The 24368-nt window shown below is 37.6% G+C and overlaps 1 protein-coding gene across 3 annotated transcripts; it reads right to left on the reverse strand.

The window, feature by feature from the left end:
• Positions 1-1721: 1721 nt before the first annotated feature.
• On the reverse strand, positions 1722-22386 carry SNRNP48 (small nuclear ribonucleoprotein U11/U12 subunit 48). 3 transcript variants are annotated; one of them, XM_005554090.4, is made up of 9 exons: positions 22171-22386; positions 18861-18974; positions 18540-18600; positions 17277-17351; positions 10869-11057; positions 9633-9754; positions 6950-7038; positions 6252-6416; positions 1722-3654 (listed from the first exon to the last, which is right to left on the reverse strand). In XM_005554090.4, exons 1-9 carry the CDS (start codon positions 22324-22326, stop codon positions 3606-3608), a joined length of 1020 nt encoding a protein of 339 aa, XP_005554147.3. In that variant the 5' UTR covers positions 22327-22386; the 3' UTR covers positions 1722-3605. The 3 variants fall into 3 exon arrangements, with proteins under 3 accessions (XP_005554147.3, XP_073894994.1, XP_073894995.1); XM_074038893.1 differs by lacking the exons at positions 17277-17351; positions 18540-18600; positions 18861-18974; positions 22171-22386 and adding an exon at positions 11805-12726; XM_074038894.1 differs by lacking the exons at positions 1722-3654; positions 6252-6416; positions 6950-7038; positions 9633-9754; positions 10869-11057 and adding an exon at positions 11805-12726.
• Positions 22387-24368: the final 1982 nt, after the last annotated feature.

The raw sequence follows: 24368 nt of genomic DNA on the forward strand, positions 1-24368 counted from the left end.
AGGTACACGGGTTACTAAAGCTCCACTCTCACGGGAAATTAGCCTCATAAAGAGTACTCAAGTCACTCAAACCCAGATCCCTTCATTGGTGCCACAAGATGTGAAACTCCTAAGGCAGGACTCCCTGGAGCCTGCAGCCTTTCTTCATTTACCATTCTCCCAATGGAGTATGTAGCAACATTGTAAACTGGAAATGCCCCCTGCTTTATAATACTCAAACAAAGGACTAAAAACTAGTTTAGGAATTTATATTCTATTTTAAGGCAGCCTGTTTTTTCTTAGGTGGACTTACTTGTTTTTAGAATGGGGAAGTGACTTGGCTTATTCAATAAAGATGAATCTAGCTCAGCGTTCCTTACATCTAGCAAATCTTATTTTTTCTTTCCTGAAGGGAGCTCTAGAAATTACTGGTCCCAGTCCAAATATACAAAAGCTATGAGCACTTTCTGTAACACCAAAACCTCCCAAATTTGTGACCACAGCAGGAAGCACAATCACTAATATAATAAGTGTGGTTTAAAAGAGCATTAGTTTATAATTAACACACCTGCAGGATCAATTACAGCAAATGAAAAAGCAAGCTACATAAGTGTCTTGTGAACAAACTCAAGCAATATAAGTGGGTTTTATTTTTTTATACTTAGAATGCAACAAAGCTTTGCACAAGAACCCTTAGACATTCATGAGCTCACTGAAAAGAAACAGAAAATGTCCTCAGAAGACCGGGAGGAAGACCTATGAACAGGTTTATAGAATTAATATCTGTACTATAGCATACACAGGTAATTAGAAAATATTTCTCAATGCATTTAAAATATTTTATCTCAAATTTACCACTTGACAATGAATTTTCACTGAAGGGTTTGATTTGAGATTATCCAGTTAGCTGTACTCAAAAGTGGCAAATACTTTAAGATCATTGATATAATTTAAAATTCTAAGTGCTGAGTTCAGTTTCTTATTGAATATAACCAGTGCCCTGGGCTCTGCATGGCAGTTGACTTGTCAGTATTGCAATTAAAGTGACCAGGCACAGTGGCTCACACTTGTAATCCCAGCACTTTAGGAGGCTGACTGAGGCCAGGAGCTTGAGACCGGCTGGGGAACATAGTGAGATCCTGTCTCTACAAAAAAATTTAAAAACATATACTTTTTAGACAGGTGTGGTAGCTTGCGCCTGATGCCTGGTGGCTCCCAGCATTTTGGGAAGCTGAGGACAGGAGGATCATCTGAGCCCAGGAGTTCAAGACCAGCCTAGGCAACATAGCAAGACTCCATCTCTAAAAAAACCAAAAAATTAGCCAGGTGTAGTGGTGCACACCTATAGTTCCAGCTACACGGTGGGCCAGGGCAAGAGGATCGCCTGAGCCTATGAGTTTGAGGCTGCAGTGAACTATGGACTGCACCAATGTACTCCAGCCAGTAGATTAGAAATGTTTGTGAGAAGGTACCTTAATGGATGGGCAAGATGGCCAGCAGCTATAGTAATTATTCATAGCAGCACTCTGGAAATAAAAACTAGATTTTATGTGACAGGGCAGTGAAAATGCTTTTGTCAAAATTTGAAATTACATATTAACAACTATGAGGTTGCAGGCACAGGGGTCACACTGATGAAGGTACAAACCCTGCCCTCAAGTGGCTCATATCTAGCGAAAGGTTCAAAACACAAACAGGGAAGTATGTAAGATTAATTCGTTCAAGGATCAAACAAATGCCTCTTTTCATTCAATGCCACATTTTATTAGTTTGCAGCAGTGATACCATAAAATGTGAGCTTTAAAGAACTTCGGTTACGTTTTCAATCTCTTTCTTTCTCCGTACTGTTCTATTTTCCCCCAATTTCTCCAATCCACTCCTAATTTTCACGTCTTTCTTCTACAAAAAACCTAAATATGCCAATTTTACTCTTCTGTTTCTTCCAGTTAGTAAAATGAAATCATAATTTAAAACAAAATTATAAATTTTCACACAATATGAAACAATTCCTGATGATTCAAGTAGTTTTGATCTATAAAAGCAGCAATTTCATGATTCATCAGTCACTCCCGAGTCCTTGCTTTTACAATTTTTAAAAGTGGATTTTATATATTTAGAAATTAAGTAGAATGGCAGCAATATGACTATATATTGGCAAGTAACCTGGTGATTTCCAATTTATAAATCTGAGAGCTGTTTCCCATACCTGAAGCCTAACAGCCAATCTGATCCAAATCCAGTCAATCTTTCTGTCACTGTCAGCTACTTATTGAAACAATAAGATTTCATTTCTACTTGGAAACAAAATCTTTAACCTGAGTTTCCAATATTCAAAATATTGCTATTTAGATGTCAGATGCTTAACATTTCACGCCAAAGTCTCACCTGAATGATCTGACATACAATAGAACATACTACTCAGTAACAAAAAAAAAAAAATAGGACAACTGACGCACAGGGATCAATCTCAAAACTCTGTAGTGTGGAAGAAGGCAGAGTACATACTGCAGTATTCCATTTACACGAATTCTACAAAGGACAAATCTAATCAATGGTAACCAAAAGCAGATCTGTGGCTGCCTAGGGCTAGGGGTAGAGGAATTGACTGGGAAAAGGGGTATGAGAATTTTGGGGGTAATGAAAATATTTGTATCTTGATTGTGATGGTGGTTGCACAGAGCTATGAATCTGTCAAAACCCAATAAAATACACACTTAAAAAGGGTGCAATTAAATGTATGTAAATAGTACCTCAATTGAGTTGATTTATAAAACACAACATGACAGTATATTTTAAATTAAATGAAACATGAATACCTTTTTTTTTTTTTTTTTAAATGTGTTATGGATAAAGCTAAAGTTCCCTTTGACCACCCTCCCAATCCTGATTTGCACCTCTAATCTCTCATCTATACCCCCTACTCGCTGTTAGAACTCTGGTATGGATTCTTATGAACCTTTAAAAATAGACTTACATACATTATATAGCCATAGAAAATGCATAGTATTGTTTTGTACATATATATAATTTGTATATAACTTTCCACAACTTGCTATTTTCACTGAGCATTATGTTTTTGAGACCAATCCAGGTTAATATGGATCTAGATTCTTTAACTCCAATACAATAATCTATCCTCCATGACTACATCATATTTTAATTAGTCAGGCCATTTCTCTTCAATATTTACATTGTTTGTCCCTACTACAATTCACCAGCGTAGTGGTAAACAGCAGTCGCTGCTGGGGTGAGGACAGGACTGCAGATAGTGTTCTAAGGGTTAGCCTTATTTATAAGATGTAGTTTTTTTGCAATGAGAATGTATTCACATTTAATTTACATATGATAAATATTGACTTTTTTAATTAAAGAATTTTGAGATACAAATATTAGCAAAAAGAACAAAACAAGATCAGTTATAGGAAGCAAATCATCTAATAAAATATAAGGAAAACAAAGTTGTAGGGCCTAATAGTGTACTCATGGTTTGAAGCATATTTATTGGAAAATAATAAGCACTAAACAGATCCTAAAAACATTCTCCTATGCAAAGCAATTCCAATTAATATATCAGCATATTGGTTACCATGGCATAAGCATAATTAATACATGTACAAGTACTTCATTTATATTTTTTGCTTTCTTCTTTTATGACTATGGTGTCTTTCTCCATCCCTGCAATAAAAGAGGTATTAAAAAAATGGTTATAAATGATGGACATTTTAATATCAGAGCTTTAAAATAATTCAACAGTAATATACTACTTTAATATTCTATTGAAATGAATTTTCTGAGTATCTATCATTTACATATACTCAAAGTTAATTTTAAAGCAGAACTTCAAAGTGTAATTAAAAAAAATCATTTTGATTATTCCTATTTCAGTTTTGTCTCTTCGTTTTTTTGTTTGTTTTTGTTTTCTTGAGATGGAGTTTCACTCTTGTTGCCCAGGCTGGAGCGCAATGGCACAGTCTCGGCTCACTGCAACCTCCGTCTCCCAGATTCAAGTGATTCTCCTGTCTCAGCCTCCCTAGTAGCTGGGATTTCAGGTGTGCACCAACACGCCCGGCTATTTTTTGTATTTTTAGTAGAGACAGGGTTTCGCCATGTTGATCAGGCTGGTCCTTAACTCCTGACCTTAGGTGATCTGCCCGCCTCAGCCTCCCAAAGTGCTGGGATTACAGGCATGAGCCACCGCGCCCGGCCTGTCTCTTAGTTTTAATAATGCATTTTTCATACATACTCTTAAAAAAAAAAAAAAAAACACTTTACTTCTAAATGAATGTTTTACTTGTTCTGGTTTATGTCAGATAAACCAAGTCCCTATAATTCAGTCCACCCCAGGGGTGGATATCAAAGATTAGCCTGTTGAGAAGTATTTCTTGCTTATATCCAGTTTATCTTCTTTAAATAAAAATTATTTAATGTTTGGATTTTGAGGACTTCTAATGTATTTAAGTCAACAGGGATTGATTAGAGATGTCAAAAATTACTTAAGTAGAAGCAGCACTATAGTTATTACAAAACAGCATATGAATCAAAAAGGATTACTAAGCAAATATTTCATTTGTACAAGAAAAGGACTAAGTAAAAAAAAAGGACTAAGTCATAGTTGGCTTTAAACCTAATTAACTGAATGATAGTAAGATGAACAAAATTACCAAACCAATACAATAAGCTTTAATTCCTGATTACCAGTGGCCCTGGAGAGACAGGATATTATTTGAGAGCCTAATATTTGAAAGCACTTTGTATATAAAACTAAATAAGATACAGACCTTGCCTTTATGGAGCTCACAGTCTAGCAGCGATAATAATAACTATTAAGCTCAAGAACAAATATGAGCTAGGTAAGGTGGCGACAAAATGGAAAAGATGATCTGCTCTGCTTGAACCAGTGAGAAAAAGGCTTCAGGAAATGGCTGAGATGGGTCTTAAAGAATAAGGAGGAGTAAGGAGGCTTTGAAAACCAGGTAGGCAGCAGAACACAAAGTGGAAAGGCACAGATGTGGCACGGTGTGGATGAGGAACTCTAATTAACTCAGGCTGGCTAGAGCACAAGTTATGCATTTCATGGGGTAGTAGCAAAATACAAGAAGTAGGTAGGAGCCAGGATCCCAGAAGTCTTGAGAGCCATTCAAAAGAATGTGAATTTTGCCACTGAAAAGTTCCCACTTTTTTTGAGACAGGGTCTCACTTTGTTGCCCAGGCTGGAGTGCAGGAGTGAGAATATGGCTCACTGCAGCCTCAACCTCCCAGGCTCAAGCACTCTTCCTGCCTCAGCCCCACAAGAGACTGGGACCGGCTAATCTTTGTATTCTTTGTAGAGACGAGGTTTTGCCAGGTTGCCCGGGATGGCCTTGAACTCCTGAGCTCAAGTGATCCACCTGCCTCAGCCTCCCAAAGTTTAGGGGTTACAGGCATGAGCCACCATGCCAGGCCACCACTGAAGAGTTCTATGAGGTGACTATTCACTCTAAGCAGTACACAAGGGATGCAATTATATGCAGTAAGTTTAGAGAAAACTAGAAAAATCAGGAAAATGACCATCATTTCATTAGGAACTGACCAGATGGTAAGGAGTGGAAGTAAGTATCTAAAATGACTCCTTGATTTCTGACTTAAGTTAATAGATGAGAGTCATCTCTTTAACCAAGATAGTAATGCTGGGGAAAAAGGAGCAGACTGAGAAAAAGGTAAGTTTAGTTCTAGACCTGATGAACTTGAGATCCAGGTACACTGTAAGCAGCTGGAATACAGAAATAGACCGCAAATGATTTACATTTATTAATTCGGTGTTAATTCATATCTCTCGAGCTATAAAAATTTTACTAACAAGGGCAAAATTGACTGTCAATTTTGACAATGTCAATATACCCTTATTTGAGGAATTAGCAGGAAAAAGAAAGAAAGAATAAGAGAAAGAGGAAGGAAGGAAGGAGCAAAAGAAAGGGATCTAGGAAAGCACGTGTTTAATACAGTTAACATCCTGCCTAGACAGTACTTTCATATGTCCTGTTTAGGAAGCAAGCAAGCAAGAGATAAAAAAGGGAAAAAAATATCCAATCACACATGTAGAGAACTATGTCACTAGAGTGGTGGCTATTTGAACTGAACTATAATGAATGTTAAGAATCATAATCAATTGTTTACTCTCCTTACTTTAGCTTATTCTTAAAATCTATTTTCTCAGCATGGTTTACAACAGAAGAACCTGTTCTACTTTTAAAAAGTAGAGAATTCAATGTTGGATGATGCAGGGTTAGACCCACCTCTCTTTCCTTCTTCTCGACTCACAGTTTTTATCCTTATCTTTATTTCTTTTTCTTTTATGTGGGCTTCTACTCCGGTCCCTTCTATGTCGTGAACACTCAGCGTCCAAATAGCTTCCACCAGACTGCCGTGAATCTACTGAAGCTGATCGCCTTTCTTCATTCCTAAAACATAGAAAAGAATGTTAATCAGTTTGTTTTACCACTGGTCTCCAGTATACATACACAGACACACCAGTCTAAAGTGTAATATTCTATATCAAACCAATGGTAGATATGGTCTCAATACGCACAATCCTATAACCCATATAAGACAACAAATAAACAGAGCTCGTAACCCTTTTATGCCTGAGGTTGCAATTTTTAAAATTTTTGCAATGAGACCTTGGTGGGCAGTAGGATATAAATAATTCCCACAGGTTTGGCGTTCCAATAATGGAACACTAGGCATAAATATTAGTATGTTTTGCTATTTAAATATTTCACTAATATGGTTGTCCCCTGAAAACTGTCAAAGGGTAATGTCAGAACAACTCTGGTATAATAACTCTGGGCACCGATAACAAAAAACAAAAAGCATTTTCATGAGGATATTATGTGCTATCAAGGGTTTTGGAGATGCTAAAATTTAACAATTATAAGTTAATTGTTATCTGTTATCAAAGAGAGTATTTTCACCAATAAAGATAACGACGTACTTTTCAGCATCATCCTCTGCCTTCTCTTGTTCTTCTTGCCAGTGATTGCTGAGTTCTTCCATGTGCACATTTATCACATCTCGAATCACCTTGGGAGAGGTAAGCACCGAACTTCAGGTAAGGAAACTGCTCAAAAAATTAAGACTATAGCGCTAGAAAAATCAGTGCTAACAATCAAATATTTACTAAGCGCTATGACATAATAGACTGTGGGACTTGTGTAGTTTAGAGAACACAGAAAAGGCAATGGTCAAACTGGAATATGAATAGCAGATAAAAGTTTTATAGCAATATTAAATTTGAAGTTGCTAAAACTGTACTACCTTTATGTGAGAAAATATCTCTGTTCTTACGAAATACACACCGGGGATAAAGGGTTATGATGTATGTAATTTAACCCTTAAAGAATTCAGGGGAAAACAATATGTACAGATCGAGACAGAGAAAGAGAGAGTGCCAATGATAAGCTACGTGGCAAAATGCTAACAATGGGTAACCTGGATAAAGGCAATATGGGAGTTCTTGGTACTATTTTTAGTTTTGCAATTTATCTCTCTGTTAGAGATTATTTACAAATGATTTTCTAAAAACCTTATAATTAAGTCATCTGGACTTAATCATATGACTTAAGACAAAATATGAAACATATAGCCACTTCACAGATACTTTCTGAATGACTCTACAAGGAAACTTTCCTATTTACCCATGCCACCAAGCACAGGGTTAGTCACTGCAGATGCAAAGACAAAACTAAAATAGGAGCTTACACTTCCCTCATGATTAAACAGAAAATGTTTCCAGAAAAAAGGTATAGGGGACAAGAGGCAATCTCAGAAACACTATCATTCAGGCCTGACTGCATTTCTCCTTACCTTAAAGAAACTTTCAATGGCTCTCAAAGTAAAATGGAACAATATCCAAACTCCTTAATGAAGCCTTCAAAGCCCTCCAGGATTTTACTACATCAGATACAACCTAGCCTCATCTCTCAATGAAGCCCTAAGCTCTAGCCACCCTGGGTTACTAATGAGTTTCTGAAAAACTCCTAAACTTTTATCTGCTTTTCAGAATGCTAGTTTTTCTACCCAGAAAATCCTTATCCACCACTTCTCCTCCTCCACTATATTCTCCCATGGAAAACCTAAGATACACCAAGGTCAAACCTAGCGGAGTGACATGAGTCACACACACCTATCTCCAGTTCCAGCTCTTGCACTTCCCTAGCAGGCCTACAAGCCTCCCTGTCAGCAGCTCTACATAAGTGCCTTGAAGTCTGCTATTTGCACAGAACCCACCCAGCTCAGGTCCACCACATACGAAAGAGTCAATAAGCAGACATTCCTTTACTCCTCCTTGCTTCTCCCTTTTGCTCAAATGCTACATTCTCTATGAAGCCCTTGCCAATCTTATATTTCAATTTTTGAAGCTGGGTGATGGGTACATAAGGGTTCCTTAGACGACGCTATCCACTTTAGTATGTTTGAATATTTCCACAATAAAATATAAACTATAAAATCATGAAGAATGCTAGCAGCAACAATTTAAGCTTGATTACAAGGGTTATGAGGCCAGAGAATAAACAACTGATGAGCCAAGTATCTTAGGGACTGTAAGAATCACCAAGGTAGTACGACAGGGACCCAGGCCTCTACTTGGGAAGGTAAGTCTAAAACACAGACTTTAATTGTAAAAAAGAACAGCATAAAATTTAGAGTTAAGCTGTGTGGTACAAAGTATAAGTACAATAAACTAGTGATAGATTAGTCAACTAGCACCTCATGGAAATGGTGGCCTTTAAACTCAACAACATTTAAAATGGCAAAAACAGAGCATTTCAGGTAAGAAAATATCAGGTAATAGGGCATGGAGGTAAGAGTAATTATATGCAATCAGATACAGTTTAAGAGACATGCTTGACTAAAGCAAAAGAAAATGCTTGGGAAAAGGAGGCCAAATTATGGAAGGTCTTTTACATCAGAGAGAAGTAAGAAAAAATATGGGAACAATTAGGGAATTGATGAGGAAATTATTTGTAGAGTCTGGGCAAGGTAATTCATACACCAAAAAAATTCATCAACGCTAATGAGCCATTAAATGGCATCTGAAAATAAGTCTAGATATACACTAAGAGACTAATGTATAAATAATGTATATCAACACATTTCTTAAGCCCAAATATTTACTAGAGTACATAAAAACATGCTTTCTGCCAAAAAAGATAATAGCTAATATCCATGAAGAAATTTGTGTTTGCATGCATTGTCAGTCAATTCTCATAACAACCCTGCAAAGATTATATTCTTATTACGAAAAGAAAACATTCAATCTAAAAATCTCAACAACTTGCTCAAGTCAAAGAGCCAATGAGAAATAGCAGAATCAAAACTCAAGGTGAGGTCTACCTAAAGCCCAAACTCATGCTCTTACCATGATACACTACTATTTTCTCACAAGGAGATACCTTTTAAGATTGTACAATTGTTTTATATAAGGTTCTTGTACTATGAAAGCCTTTGCTTGCTAAAGGGTGGGTCTAGAACTGATGGAACAGATACAAATCAGGTGTGGCCACCCTGAAGACACTTTCAGAAAATTTCCAAAAAATTGTGGAAATTCATAGAACAGATTTAGAAAATTACCAAAAGAAAATTTTTGTTATCAACAAAGATTATGTAAAACTTACCTCAGTATATGATTTCTTGGTTATGTGAACATTCTTAGCTCTATAGGACTGGCGTCTTCTTTTATAATCTCTTACTTCTGCTAGGATTTCAAGGTAGGATTTTGGACTTTTTCGACTATTATCTAATGAAAGGATAAAATAAAATTATTATATCCTTCAAACCTTTTAAATTCTATGAATTATCAAATAAACACATCACAATCCTATATTTTTAACTCGTTTCAAAGTAGCACATAAAAACATTCTAAAAATTGTATATTATTTATATACACGGGCTAAGTTTTATATCATTCCTTTTCTCCAGCCATTAGTTGAACATAAGAGTGCTTAGGTACATGGATTAAAGTAACAGCACAGTTGTAATATTCTTACAGAAAGAAGGTACATTTAATGTAAAAGTCAGAGTAAAACCTCAGGTACTGAGTAAATATCCCTCAGTATCCGTGGAGGATTTGTTCAGGAACCCCCAAGGATACCAAAATCCATGGATGCTCAAGTCTCTGATATAAAATGGTGCAGTATTTATATATAACCTACACACACCCGCCTGTACACTTGAAGTCATCTCTAAACTACTTTCAATACCTAATACAGGACAGGTACAGTGGCTCAAGCCTGTAATCCCAGCACTTTGGGAGGCCAAGACAGGAGGATCACTTGAAGCCAGGGGTTTGAGACTAGCCTGACCAACGTAGCAAAACCTCATCTCTACTAAAAATACAAAAATTAGCCAGGCATGGTGGCACACGTCTGTAATCTCAGCTACTCAGGAGGCTGAGGCACAAGAATCGCTTGAGCTTGGGAGGCGGAGATTGCAACAAACAGAGATAGCGCTATGGCACTCCAGCCTGGGCGACAGAGTAAGACTCTGTCTCAAACAAACAAACAAACAAAAAAACAAAAACAAAAAAAACACCAAAAACCTGATACGAAGTAAATGCTGTATGAATAGTTGTTAATATATTGTTTATGGAATTATGACAATAAAAAGTCTCTACATGTATAGTACAGGGGCAACCACTCATTTTTATTTTTTCCAAATATTTTCAATCCACAGTTGGTCAAATTGATGGATGTGGAACCCACAGTTACAGAGGGCCAACTTCACTTCAATATTAAATGATATAAAACCATTTTACTCTAACTCAAAGTGGCCCGACAATTAAATCATCTTAATAACACTCACAGAATAAAATGATAATGAAAAAAAGTAAAGCTATGATGTGCATCTCAAACCTTGATTGATTTTGGCAGCCAAGTCTACAAAGAGATCGCTGTCATTTTCAATAATCTGAGAATCAGAGCGCTTTTTCTTTGTCTCCTCAACTACGAAATCATAGAGGGCAAGACGATCAGCTTGAGTTAGATCACAAACAAACCGTTTGTGATTCAGAGGAACTTCAACAGGCAAAGAAGAATAAATCCCTAAAGTGAAAATAAAATCACAAGAATAAACAATACATGAAGCACTGTGAACTTAAAATCTACTAATTATCTTCAAACATGTGCTTTAATAATGCAATATTAACACAAACTCTTTTTCATAATCTCTAAATATACAAAATATCAATCTAAGCAATAAATGACAAACAACAATTCTATCCTGAATGTTATATCCACAAAAAAAATACAACGTATTATGGATGTTTGCTATTCTCTCCAACAATATAAAGACAGATCCCAAGAAGGCAGGCAGGAATAATCATAAAAGACAATTTGCTCTAAGAAAACCTTTTGGGTAACAATTTTTATAGCCATCTACAAAAGTAGGTATCTGTTGATAGGCTTTTCCCCATCAAAGTTGGGAAGAAAATGCTTTTAATAAGTAATATGCATTATAGTCCCTTTGAAAATAAACTATGGAAATATTAAAAACTGTGTAAAAAATATCTTTTGTATGAGACATCAAGCTAGATGGTCAATATTTAAAATATATCCCACTTGTGCAAGGACTTAGAGCTAGGGGTCAAAAAATAATTAAGTAGCAGAAATCCCACACCTCGTCAGGCCAGAAAAGAACAGATTAAATTGAAACTAAACTCATTTTAATTTCCTGAGGAGGAAGCATAGTGGCTTAACCAAATTACCTGAAAAAAGTTAATAGCAGTGCCCCCCAGTAATTACAGAATTTTCTAAAATCTGCTCATTAGTGAAAAAAAGTAAATACAATACCTTGATGTGATGTATTAAACATTGAAGAAAATTTTTGTTTTGAGATTCAAATTTTCTCAAATAAAAAAATGATTGGAACTGTAAAAAAAGCAATTTAAAACAATTCTTTCTAGACTTCATTATTCACTAATGCAAACAAAGAACATGAGCTACTAAAGGAATCCTTTTATTGTTTGCTAACTTATTCTAAAGTAGTAACTGGTTCATAGAACATAAAATCAGTAGCTCTTTCCAGATACTTATATTTGATAAAGTCTAACCTCATTAAGTTCCTAGGTAGAGGCAAAAAGAATTCAAATGAGAGCATACTATGAACTAAGCATTACAACAAAAAGAGGTACTACTTGTCTATATATTAAGAGGAGAGCTGCAGTCAATCTGAGGCCATGGTTTAACACGGCTTTACATAACAATACATGGCCATTTTTACTAGTCAAAGGGTTTTGAATTAATGGAAAAAAAAGGGTTCCCTTTCAAGTCAATCAATTTTATTCTAATTATAGTAAGCATTTTATAATACAAAATTATAAAAACAGCTTTGATAAGCCTAATTCCTTTGAATATAGGCTATAAAAATTTGGGAGAAAAACAAAGATTAGAAAGTAATGATGTATTACAAACAAGCTCCATATAAACCTTTGCCTGTTATTTTTAAACAAAGAAATATAATTTCCTTCTTAAATTATTTTAGCATTTTCTTCAATTTATTCATCTTAAGTTTATGATGAAGACTGACACTTAAATTCCTTGTAATTCAACCAAAATTCCAATTCAAGACTATAATATGTGACAGGTATTAAGATAAAGTTTAGAAATTTGAGTGATACTTTTAAAAGGATATCATTTGCAAAAAGGATACTGCATATCTTTAAATAAGGAGTACATTCAGGTTCCTAATTCCTCTTTATACTCACCCCAATTACTGAAAAAGAAAAAGTACAGGAAAGGTTAAGCAACAAACTGCATTCAATTCATTTGGAACATAGATATTTCTGACAACAAAAAGGATAAACATACTTAAATAAACTTACATTTACATAAAATGTAAATTTTCAAAATGCATGTTTCTAAATGATTTAAAGGTACATATGAATGCGCTGTAATTATAATAACTCTAAGACCCTTTGGCTGCCTGTTTTTGCAGGTTTTTTGTGGCAAAATATATAACATAAAATTTAACATTCTAACTATATTTTCAGCGTACTGTTCAGAGACATGAAGTGCATTCACATTGTTGTGCAACCTCTATCCATCTCTAGAATTTTTTCATCACCCCAAACTGAAACTCTAATCTATTGTTTTAATAATGCCAATTCTAATTCTTGTTAGTTACTTTTGTTATCAAAGGGGATCTTAAACATATAACATACAACATTAAATAGTAGTAGCAGGTGTTGTCACAAAGATACAAATTCAGAATTTTAGGGAGAATTCATTCAGAGTCAATTCCCTAACATTACAGATAAAGAAATTAAGGGTCATAGAAGTAACATGACTTGCCCAAAGTCTCACAAGTGATAGGAACAGACTGGATCTAAAGCCATTCTATCCTGTCTTTTAAAGTATCTTTGATAGCACACTGATCATGGCCATGACTCAAACACACTTCACGATACTGAAATATACAACTTGAATATTTAATATTGAAGGAAAAAGATAAACCACTAAACATAAACTGATTGTTTATGATTGAAATATCTTGGTTAAAAAATTAGCCGAAGTAACTATATCTGAAAATAAGTATGTACATCTAATAGCTGTTCGAGCTTTCATAAAGTTTAAGATTGAGAATTCTGTACACTGAGTTTAGGCCTGACATGACAGATGAAATGAAAACATGCATATAAAACCTTGTCAAAAAACTTACATTTCAGTGTGTAACAAACAAAATATGAATTAGATGGAGAAATGTAAAATTTTTCATGTGAGTCATTCTCCCTTTGAAGTAAATACATCAATAAGATATTTAAAGAAAGTCTTGTCCTGAGGGAAAAGATGTTAAAATGTCTAAGACATAAATGAGCCACAAAAATAATCTGTTCAGAAATTGCATAACTCTCTACAGAGGACATAAAACAAAATTTTTTTTTTTTTTGAGACAGAGTCTCACTCTGTCGCCCAGACTAGACTGCAGTGGCGCCATCTTGGCTCACTGCAACCTCCGCCTCCCAGGTTCAAGCGATTCTCCTGCCTCAGCCTCCTGAGTAGCTGGATTACAGGCATGCACCATAGCGTCTGGCTAATTTTTGTATTTTTAGTAGAGACAGGGTTTCACCATGTTGGCCAGGCTGGTCTCAAACTCCTGACCTCAGGTGATCTGCCTACCTCGGCCTCCCAAAGTGCTGGGATTACAGGCATGCGCCACCATGCACAGCCAAAAAAAAATTTTTAAACAAGGTTAAAGATCATATAAAAAGTTACTGTTGGCCAGGCACAGTAGCTCACGCCTGTAATCCCAACACTTTGGGAGGCCGAGGTGGGTGGATCACGAGGTCAGGAAATCGAGACCATCCTGGCTAACATGGTGAAACTCCATCTCTACTAAAAAAATACAAAAAAATTAGCCCGGTATGGTGGCAGGTGCCTGCAGTCCCTGCTACTCGGTAGCCTGAGGCAGGAGAATGGCGTGAACCCAGGAGGCCGAGCTAGCAGTGAGCCGAGATTGTGCCACTAAACTCCAGCCTGGATGGCAGAGCAAGACAGCCTCAAAAAAAAAGAAAAAAAAGTTACTGGTAACAATTATATCTTAATTTAAGATAGTGTAAGAATTCAAAATCAAAGTTCCTCTTACCTAGCAAAAGAACTATTCATTCGAAGTAATTATTTGCTTTTGAAAAGAACTAAGCTCCATGTCCAAATCTCCCTTATTACCGTTATAAAAATTAAAAAGCAGAACATTTTCTAAATTACTTATATATATAAAACTCATCCATTTCATTATCTTAATATTACTTTCTGTACATTAATTTCCACTTAGACCATAGAAGCTACCAATTTTTGGAGCCAGGGCTTGTTTAGCATCCATTATCTCTGTTCCTCTCAACAACTCTATAAATAGAGTTTTATATTACAGATAAAGAAACAAAAACTCAGAGTTGTCATCATTAATACATGGCCAAGCAGCTACTTTTATTTCTCTAAAACAGGTTTACGCAAAGCAGAATTAACAATTAACAGCACCAATAGTCACAATTAGTATGTAGAGATACGAAGTTTGTGATATTCTTCCACTTAATCATGAAAGACATGATAAATAAATTTGAGCAATATCTAGAATCCTAGTCCACAAATTTTACTAAATGTAGGGTATCTAACAGAAAATCAACTCAGTTCAGAGTTTGTGTCAAAATTCAGAACTTAGTTCTGGATCCACTTTGCTATTATCTAGCAAAGGCGAGTTACTTCACTTTTTTGTGTCTGTTTCTTCACCTATCATGGAGGGGAAAATATCATTCAGTTTATCACAAGTTTGTTGTGAAAGAGAAATGTAATTCATAAAAGAGCTTTAAAAAAATAACCTTTTAAAAAATAAAAATATGGAGGACTTTTAGAACCAACACACTAGAACTTTATCATGTCTCCATCAGATAGTTTTTCTTATCTGTAAAATGCAGACACTGTATTAGATGATCTCCAAGTTCTCTTTCAACTCTAAAATAAATTCAGTAAATCTAACCACTTAAGAGTCAAACAAAGTCCTTTAAGTATTATTAACCTCTTCAAAAACCAAAAACCTCCAACTTTTTTATGGGTACACAACCAGGGGATATGAGTAGAACCAATAGCAGAGGCCAAAAAAGGCTTGACCAGTCTAGTCACAGCTCAGTAATCTGTCCGAATAAATAAAATGAGAGTCAACTGTCTCCCTCAAAGAAAAAAATCTGGAATTTCGCTGACAGGGACAAAAGTGGGAACCTCAAAACAAAAAATACAAGAAATGTGCTTCTGGCTGTTATAGAGAACCCATGTAATATAGACAGCTAAGGATGGTCTTCCTTCTGTAGCCACAGTGCAACTCTGAGAAATCAAGTCCAGATACTGACTTAAAACAATATTTGGTAAAGATCCTCAACTTCAATGAGGGAGAAAACCAACCATGACTACAGCCTGGTAAATATAATTCAGCTAGAAAAAAGAATGAGGAAAAAAAGGTAAGTTGTGCAGAGAAAGCTACCTACAGAAGGTTCAAAGAAGACAATGCAGAAATAGAAATCCTTATAAGAGAAGCCACTCAGGTTTTGGCTAGATGTCATATCATATCTACATTCATGAGAAATTTAAACTTTTATTAACTCATTTGTCTATGTGTTTGTTTGTTGGTTTGTTTTTGAGATGGAGTTTCGCTCTGTTGCCCACGCTGGAGTGCAATGGTGCGATCTGGGCTCACTGAAACCTCCGCCTCCTGGGTTCCAGCAATTCTTCCTGCCTCGGTCTCTCAGGTAGCTGGGATTACAGGCACTTGCCACCATGCCCAGCTAATTTTTGTATTTTTTAGTGTTTCGCCATGTTGGCCAGGGTGGTCTTCAACTCCTGACCTCAGGTGATCCACCCGCCTCAGCCTCCCAAAGTGCTGGGATGACAGGCGTGAGCCACCGTGTCTGGCCTATGTCTCTGTTTTTGATGGATTAAGTTTTCTTTCAGTTTCCTAAAAGCTTATGCTTAAAACTTCTAACCTATTCTCTGCTGAAGTTCCCAGGGAGAACTCTTTAACCCAGCTCTAAAGGTGGGCATGAAAGGATCTATTAATATGAATCCTCTGAAATTATATGTAAAACTTTTGTGTTTGTACTTTTTTTCTGAGAAGGGGATCCCAAGCATTCATCACTTCAAACCAACTCACTTACTGTGTAGCAATCTGAGGGTACCTGTGGAGACTAATCTCTTTCAGCCTAAGCCTTTTCTTTACATTGCATTTCAATACTCTAAAGAGAGGAAATCTCAGGGTAAAAGAGTCTCACTCAGTGGCATTTATAGATGTTCCTTGACTTACATGGGGTTACATCCCGATAAACCCATCATAAACTTTATACGGTTAAGTTGAAAATGCAGCCCAGAGTCTGATAAAAGAATCACTAGTACTTAAAGTCTAAAACCTTGTGATTGTGCATTGTTTTCATACCATCATAAAATTGAAAAAATCCTAAATCAAATCATCATTAAGTTGGGACCATCTGTATTTACTAAATAACAGTTTTTTGTATTAGCCACAAGACAATCTCACCTATAAATCACCAGGTTATTCCAAAGGATGAACCCCTAGCTAAGACAGTGTCCTAGTGAGACTCTAGTGTATCTCAACAGGAAACATCTAACAAATGATGGTGAAATGAAGCAAATTAGCCTAATGCTAAATGTAAAACTTAACCTTTCCCATGTAACAGTTTTCACAGGTTTTTCTTGAAATTAGTAACATGTTTATGAGAAAAATAATAATTTGATTCATTAATTCACTTAAACTGTAATGCCACTTACTTTGATTATAACAATCACTGTCTTTCCCAACTGCAGTTCTAGCTTGTTTAATTATCTGGAATTGTGAGTCCTTATCTGTCAAAAAAAAAAAATCCATAAATACAATATGAATCATCAGTGACCATAATTAAATGATTAACTGGTTTCTGATCCAAGCCCTTTGGGCACGTGGACAAACCTTCCAGAATCTTAAGAAATATCCACATCCCTGTCTATGAAATCTGAACACAGAATCCTTTCAGATTTATCTACAGCCCAGTAAGTAATCAGACTTCAAGCAGTTCATGCCTATAATTAGGCATGCAGCAGTAGCAGCGACAAATTTTACTGACCAATAACAGCTAACATTCTCGAAGCCTGTGCTGTAATGGTCACAACTCTGTGACCCTTTAGCTGACTCCAGCTAAGTGCCTGACATTATTCTAAGAATATTATATATATATCACTTAATCCTCGCAAAGTGCTATTATAACCATCTCCATTTTATAAAGAAATTTAGGCAACAAACAGGTTAATTACCTCGCTGAAAGTCACATCTGTTCATGATAAAAACAGGAGTTGAATCAGGACATTCTCTTTCAAGAGCCCAAGACTTTAACCTCTATATATGCTGTGAATCCCTGGAACACATGTCCATCTTCAGTCTCATCCTTCAATCTATGTCACAGGCTCAAATTTTTGTTGTAACTGAGAAGGAAGGTGTCTGATCTACTACACAAAGCTTTGTAAGGTTTTCACTGCCTATTAATACAAGCCTGGTCAGGCCGGGCGCGGTGGCTCAAGCCTGTAATCCCAGCACTTTGGGAGGCCGAGACGGGCGGATCACGAGGTCAGGAGATCGAGACCATCCTGGCTAACATGGTGAAACGCCGTCTCTACAAAAACATACAAAAAAAAACTAGCTGGGCGAGGTGGCAGGCGCCTGTAGTCCCAGCTACGCGGGAGGCTGAGCCAGGAGAATGGCGTGAACCTGGGAGGCGGAGCTTGCAGTGAGCTGAGATCCGGCCACTGCACTCTAGCCTGGGTGACAAAGCAAGACTCCGTCTCAAAAAAAAAAAAAAAAAAAATACAAGCCTGGTCTCTAAACTTCAGATTATGTGAATTAGTTGCCTTGTACATTAATTAATTCTACATGCTTTTAAGATACTAAATGTCCTTCTTAATCGTAAGCATGCTTATAAAATCCATTCTTTCGATAATGCAAAAATGAAAAATCAGTATCTACACTAAGATATTTTAAAATTATAATAACTTAATACTTACTCAAAGTAATTGAAGGTATCTTCACATTCTCATAGAAAAACTCAGGATTATACATTTCATCCTGAAAAAAAAAATCTTAGTGTTCTTAAGTATCAGATAATTGACTATTTTAAGACTTGACATAAACAATAGATTAGTATCACTTAATTATTTCTCACAATAATTTGTGAAATTAGGCAAGTACCATCCTACCCTTCAAGTAAGGGCTATTATTTCATGTTGGTGAGCCTCACAATATAACTTCCAAAAATTGTGAATTAAGGCATGAAATGCATGACATATACATATATATTTTACTATAAAATAATAAATATATGGTACCTCTTCTTCTTTGGTATAGCCCATTTTCCTCAATCTACAAGATGCCATGTGCTTTGCTAAAGACGATTTAGGCATGTGGTGATTGGAATCGTAAGGACATAACACAACTTCATCCTATAAAAATCAAACAGAAACAAAGAAAATCGGTACATAATATTAAAATAAATAATTATTACCATTAAATGTTTACCATTTAATTATGTACCAGTACTGTCTAGTGCATCCTCTTTTACAGGCCTCTCTCAACCCCCATGTGGGTGTGTATTAAAGAAAAACAAAACTCCTTCAACCCCTAACTCTCTAAATGCCCCTGTCCTCTGTCCACTCCTTCAAAGCCTAACTCTTTGAAATGTGTATTTACACTCACTGTCTAAACAACCTCATCTATAACCATTCCTCACTCACTGCCACCATCACCCCACTGAAACCAGTCAATAGGTCACTAACAACCTTGCTACTAAAGCCAAAGAACATGTCACTGTCTTGTCATATCTGAACTCTTGGAAGGTCGCACTCCAATTGTTCATTTGTCATTCAGACACACCCCTCATGTTCTTTCTACCTCTCTGGCTTCTTCTATTTGGTCTCCTCTAAATATCTGTCTACCTTGCTCTATTTGTCCCCCTTTAGATGTTGGTTTTCATAAATTAATATAACCACTGACCTTTTGCTATTTAGTATCTGCTTACTGAAAGAAAGATCTCAAGGCTGCAACTCTCACTATACAGTGAGGACTCCCAAAATTTATATCTTTAAACCTTGTTTCTGTCCAGTACCATATACTAAAGACACTAAAAGTTCAACACAAACAAAAATAAATTCATTCTACTCATCGTCTCCTAACCCTCAAACCTACTCCTCTTGTACTTTCCATTTCAGTGAAAGGTCCCACTTGCTCAAGCAAGAAACCACGTCTTCTCCCTCATCACCCATATCCAATCAATCACCTAGCCCTGCCAATTTAACTCCTGAATATTTCTGAAAATCCCTCAACATCCTCCATCCCCACTGCCACTTCCCCAATTCAGGGATCATCAACTCTCTGCTGGAATACAACAGCCATCTCCTGACTACGCTCGCTTTCTCTCTCTGTTTCCAGTCTTGCTGCCCTCCCCTTCATTTTCCATCCTGTAGCTGGTCTGAATTCCAGCTCTGCCACTTACTGGCTGCATGAATTTGGGTGAGGTACTTAATCTCTCTTTGTCTCATTTTCCTTATCTATTATATAAAATGAAAATAATAGCAGGACCTCTCTCAAAAAGTGATTGTGAAGATTTAAAAAAGTATACCAAAGTTTATACACATAAAGGAATTCAAATAGGGCCTGGTACATAGCAAGCATTCAATAAATGTATGTTATTATTTTACTAAAAGGTAAATATGATTATGATATGCCCCAGCTTAAAATACTTCCATGCCTCCCCATTGCCTTCATTTAAAAAAAAAAAAATCTAGACTTTCTAATATGGCTAACAAGGACATTTAAGATCTGACCTCTACCCCCCAGCATCGTTCTGCGGTAACTCTACACCCTATGTTCTAGCTATCCTTAACTACTTGCTTCCTGATATGGTTACTCCCTGTCTCTGAACTTCTACACATGCTGTTGATGCTTCTTCTCACTCCCCAATCCCCTAGTTAATTCAGATCACTTTTATTTACCAGCTTAGAATTCACTTTGTCCAGGAAGCCTTTGTTGACCACCACTTTGTCCACCACAGCCTATAATAAACTGTACTATAGCAATTCCAACCCCACCCATCATAGATCCATGATAATATAACAGTTGAGTTCTCCGTATTCCCCCTCACCACCACCAGACAATAAGCTCTGTGAGGACCAGGAACTGTAACTGTTGTTCACTAAATTTTAGTACTAAAACACCGGTGGAAATCCTAATTGCCATTTACTAGCAGTGTATCCTTGGACAAATTATTACCTCTGTGTCCCTTTCCTTGTCTATGAAATGTGGTCAACAATACCTACCTCACAGGGTTATTCTGAGTATTAAATGAAGCAATGTATTTTAAGTGGCACAAACAAAGTGCTATTTAAATGTTAATACAAGGAATCCAATGTTACTCCAATGCTGAGTAAACAATGTATGGAAAGGTCTGGTAAGTCCCACTCAATGGAATTCCCAGCTTCAAATACCCCTCTAAATGAACAATAAAGATCCTTTAATTTCTTCTGTGCTTTTAATACAATAAATAATGAATGGTATATGCAGAAATCAAATATATTTTAAATGTCTCAGGAATCAGTAACTTAAACCCAGGAGAAATTATTACAGCGTGGTAAACCCAGAAGTAATATTAAAGATAATGAATTACCCCACATTGGAGCACTTCCCTTCCTCTCACTCCACCAAAAAACACCCCACAAAAAACAAAAATCACCATTGTTCACTCTAAATACACTTGCCTACATTTTAAAAAAAGCAATGCTAATGTCCACGGGAGTTGCCAGTTACCATTTCTTGGTGACATCCTTTAATAATCCTAGAATCGGGGCTGTCCCAGTAAGAAGTGTCCAATTTTAAGGCATAGAAAGGCGAACTGGCAAACTCCCAGCTCTCCTGACACCGAATCTGGTGCAACTGCGGAATCCATATGACAGATGACAATGCAAACCGCCAATCCCTCTGCAGCACTCTGAGACCCATTCACTTACTTTCTAAATAAATACCAAATCTGCCATTCCCTCCTCACTCAACACATCTTCCGGAATTTTGTTTGTTTGTGTTTTGAGACAGGGTCTTGCTCTATCGCCCAGGCTGGAATGCAGCGGAGCGATCTCGGCTCACCGCAACCTCGACCTCCTGGGCTCAAGCGATCCTCCCACTCCAGCCTCCCAAACAGCTGGGGCCACAGGCTCACACCATCACACTCGGCTAATTTTTGTATTTTTGGTAGGAAGAGGTTTCCCCATATTGCCCAGGCTAGTCTCGAACTCCTGGGCTCAAGGGATCCTCCCGCCTTGGCCTCTCAAAGTGCTGGGATTACAGGTGTAAGCCACCGCGCCCGGCCCCCCGTTTTCTTTAAGCTCGAAGTTCCGCGGGAGGAGCGCCGCACCGGAGGTCGGCGTGGAGCCTTCGGGAGGCCCTCGCGCGCCCGAGCCCAGGACTCAGGGAGGTCAGGGTTGCTCCAGGGCCCGCGGCTCCCCTCGGGTCCCGGGCGCCCATCGCGGCTCTGCACACGGACGACGATTCCTCGCCCTTCCTCCGCGGCTGCCAGTGCGGATCTCCCTTCTTCCAGAGAAGACCGCGGGCCGATAGTCCCCGAAAGGGCCCCGCGGCCGCGCCCCTCACCTCCGCCGCCTCCTCTTCCCCGGGATCCAGACTATCCAGGTCCCAGCCCAGGGACGCCGTCACCTCCTCCAGCGTCCGGCAGCAGCTTTCCACGAACTCGCTCAGCTCCTCCTGCAGCCGCCGCCGCTCCTCCACAGGTGGAGGCTCGCCTTCCATGGCTGCAGCCCACCCGCCAAGAGGAAGCGGCCGAACTGCAGACGGCGCGCGCGGGCCTCTGGGAGCTGTGGGCGGGGCCACAGCCACCACGTGACTGGAACAGCCTGTAGGGAAGCGCCCCGGGAAGGGCGGGACTGTTATTTTGAGAGGCGTTTTCCAATCTCCTCTCAGCTTTTGGGTGCAGTTGCGCTGGCCTTTCTTGAAAGACGTTCACGCTCCTCGACTTTCTCAGAAAAAACGGTTTATAGCTACAGAAAAGTTTTAAAAATAGTACAGTGAGCTTTCGTTTAGCTGTCCTTCAGCTCGTTGTTAGCATTTTGCCACGTTTGATTTCTCTCCATCTGTTCTCTCCACATTCACAGCCCCACCCAATGATTTTTACTAAATTCTTTGAAAGTAAGTTGCAGATTCTTCACCCCCAAATATGTTAACATGCTTCTTCCAAGAATACGAACATTTTCCTGTGTAACCGCAATACATGATCAAACCTAAGAAAATTAGTAATTCCATAAAATCATTTATTACACAGTTCATATTCAAATTTCCCCATTGTCCCCAAAATTATTTCCATAGCAGTTTTATTTTTTCAACCCATAAGCTATTATTAGTTATTGTCTCTTTTAATCCAGATCAGCCTCCTTCACCCTCTTTTTAAAATTAAATCATTAAATGTTGTGATGAGCCTAGGCCAGTTGTCTTGTAGAATATCCCTCATTCTGGATTTGTCAGATTTTGTTTCCCTCATGATTAGATTCAGATCGAGCACTTTAGCAAGAATACTACCTAAGAGGTGTTGCCAACTCACAGGGACACATAACTCAATTATATTAGTAATGCTAACTTTGATCACTTGGTAAAGATGGTGGCTACATCTCTTCATTCTAATAGTACATTTTCCCCCATTTTCCCCTTAGGAACTGGTAAGCAATCTGTAGATTATACCTTGAGGCCATATGAATACCCTGTTCCCCAACTGCTTTATACAGTCCTTCACTGACTCTGTTGTTACAATAGGAGTTATAAATGATTCTGTAATAGTATCATGCCTTCTGTGTTTGTTAACTGGCTTTCTTTCCACACCTCCATTTTAGTGTTTTCATCACTATGGGAATCAAGGTGTTTTTAAAGTTATTGATTTAAAGGGTTTTTTTAAATTCAATATAATATACTCCTTTAACATCGTAATTCTTGTTGATGCTCAAATTGTCCCAAATGTGGCCAGTGGAAGCCACATTAAGCCATCTGTGTCTTTGACATATCCCTATTAGTCCTTGAATGCTTTCTTGCTTCGATAACACAAGCTTAACTTTGTATATTTCCTACCCAAGACCTGGAATTAGCCCTTGTAGTTTCCCCAAATGGTTTTAACTCCCAAAATCTAACCAATTTTATATTACTTTTTAAAATTTTTTCAAGTCCGAGTGTCAAACCTCGGTTTCCTTTTGCACTTTGTTTACACCTGTGAAGGAACTGTGGAGGAATTTTTTGGTGAACAATTATTTCTAAAGGTAAACAGCACAGTTCTCACTTTAAAAAAATGGTCATAACACTATAAATAGGCAGCACCATAAAATACAGAAGTGTCTAGAAGCTGGTAAGAGAGGGGAGTATGAAGTTAATGTAGTCATACTCTGCCTATGGTATCCTTACCTTTTTTTTTTTTTTTTTTTTTTTTTTTTTTTTGAGATGGAGTCTGGCTCTGTCACCCAGGATGGAATGCAGTGGCACACTCTCAGCTCACTGCAACCTCCACTTCCCAGGTTCAAGCAATTCTTCTGCCATAGCCTCATGAGTAGCTGGGACGACAGACACATGCCACCACGCCTGGCTAATTTTTGTATTTTTAGTAGAGACGGGGTTTCATCATATTGGCCAGGCTGGTCTTGAACTCCTGACCTTGTGATCCGCCCGCCTCGGCCTGCCAAAGTGCTGGGATTACAGACCTGAGCCACTGCGCCCAGCCCGGTATCCTTACTTTTTATTTGCATTTCCATAGTTAACCAGTTGGTCTGGAAAAATGTGAGACTATTTCTGATGTGACA

The sequence above is a fragment of the Macaca fascicularis genome, chromosome 4 (genome assembly GCF_037993035.2).
Source record: "Macaca fascicularis isolate 582-1 chromosome 4, T2T-MFA8v1.1".
NCBI lineage: Eukaryota > Metazoa > Chordata > Mammalia > Primates > Cercopithecidae > Macaca > Macaca fascicularis.

Bases quoted from the DNA above. Each gene is read 5' to 3' on its own strand.
- SNRNP48 (XM_005554090.4), bottom strand. From the start codon at position 22,326: ATGGAAGGCGAGCCTCCACCTGTGGAGGAGCGGCGGCGGCTGCAGGAG. The intron at 18,601-18,860 runs GTACCATATATT...TTTTTTTTTCAG, and splicing joins GCTATACCAAAGAAGAAGAG to GATGAAATGTATAATCCTGA. The intron at 6,417-6,949 runs GTACGTCGTTAT...TCTATGTTTTAG, and splicing joins GCAGAGGATGATGCTGAAAA to GAATGAAGAAAGGCGATCAG.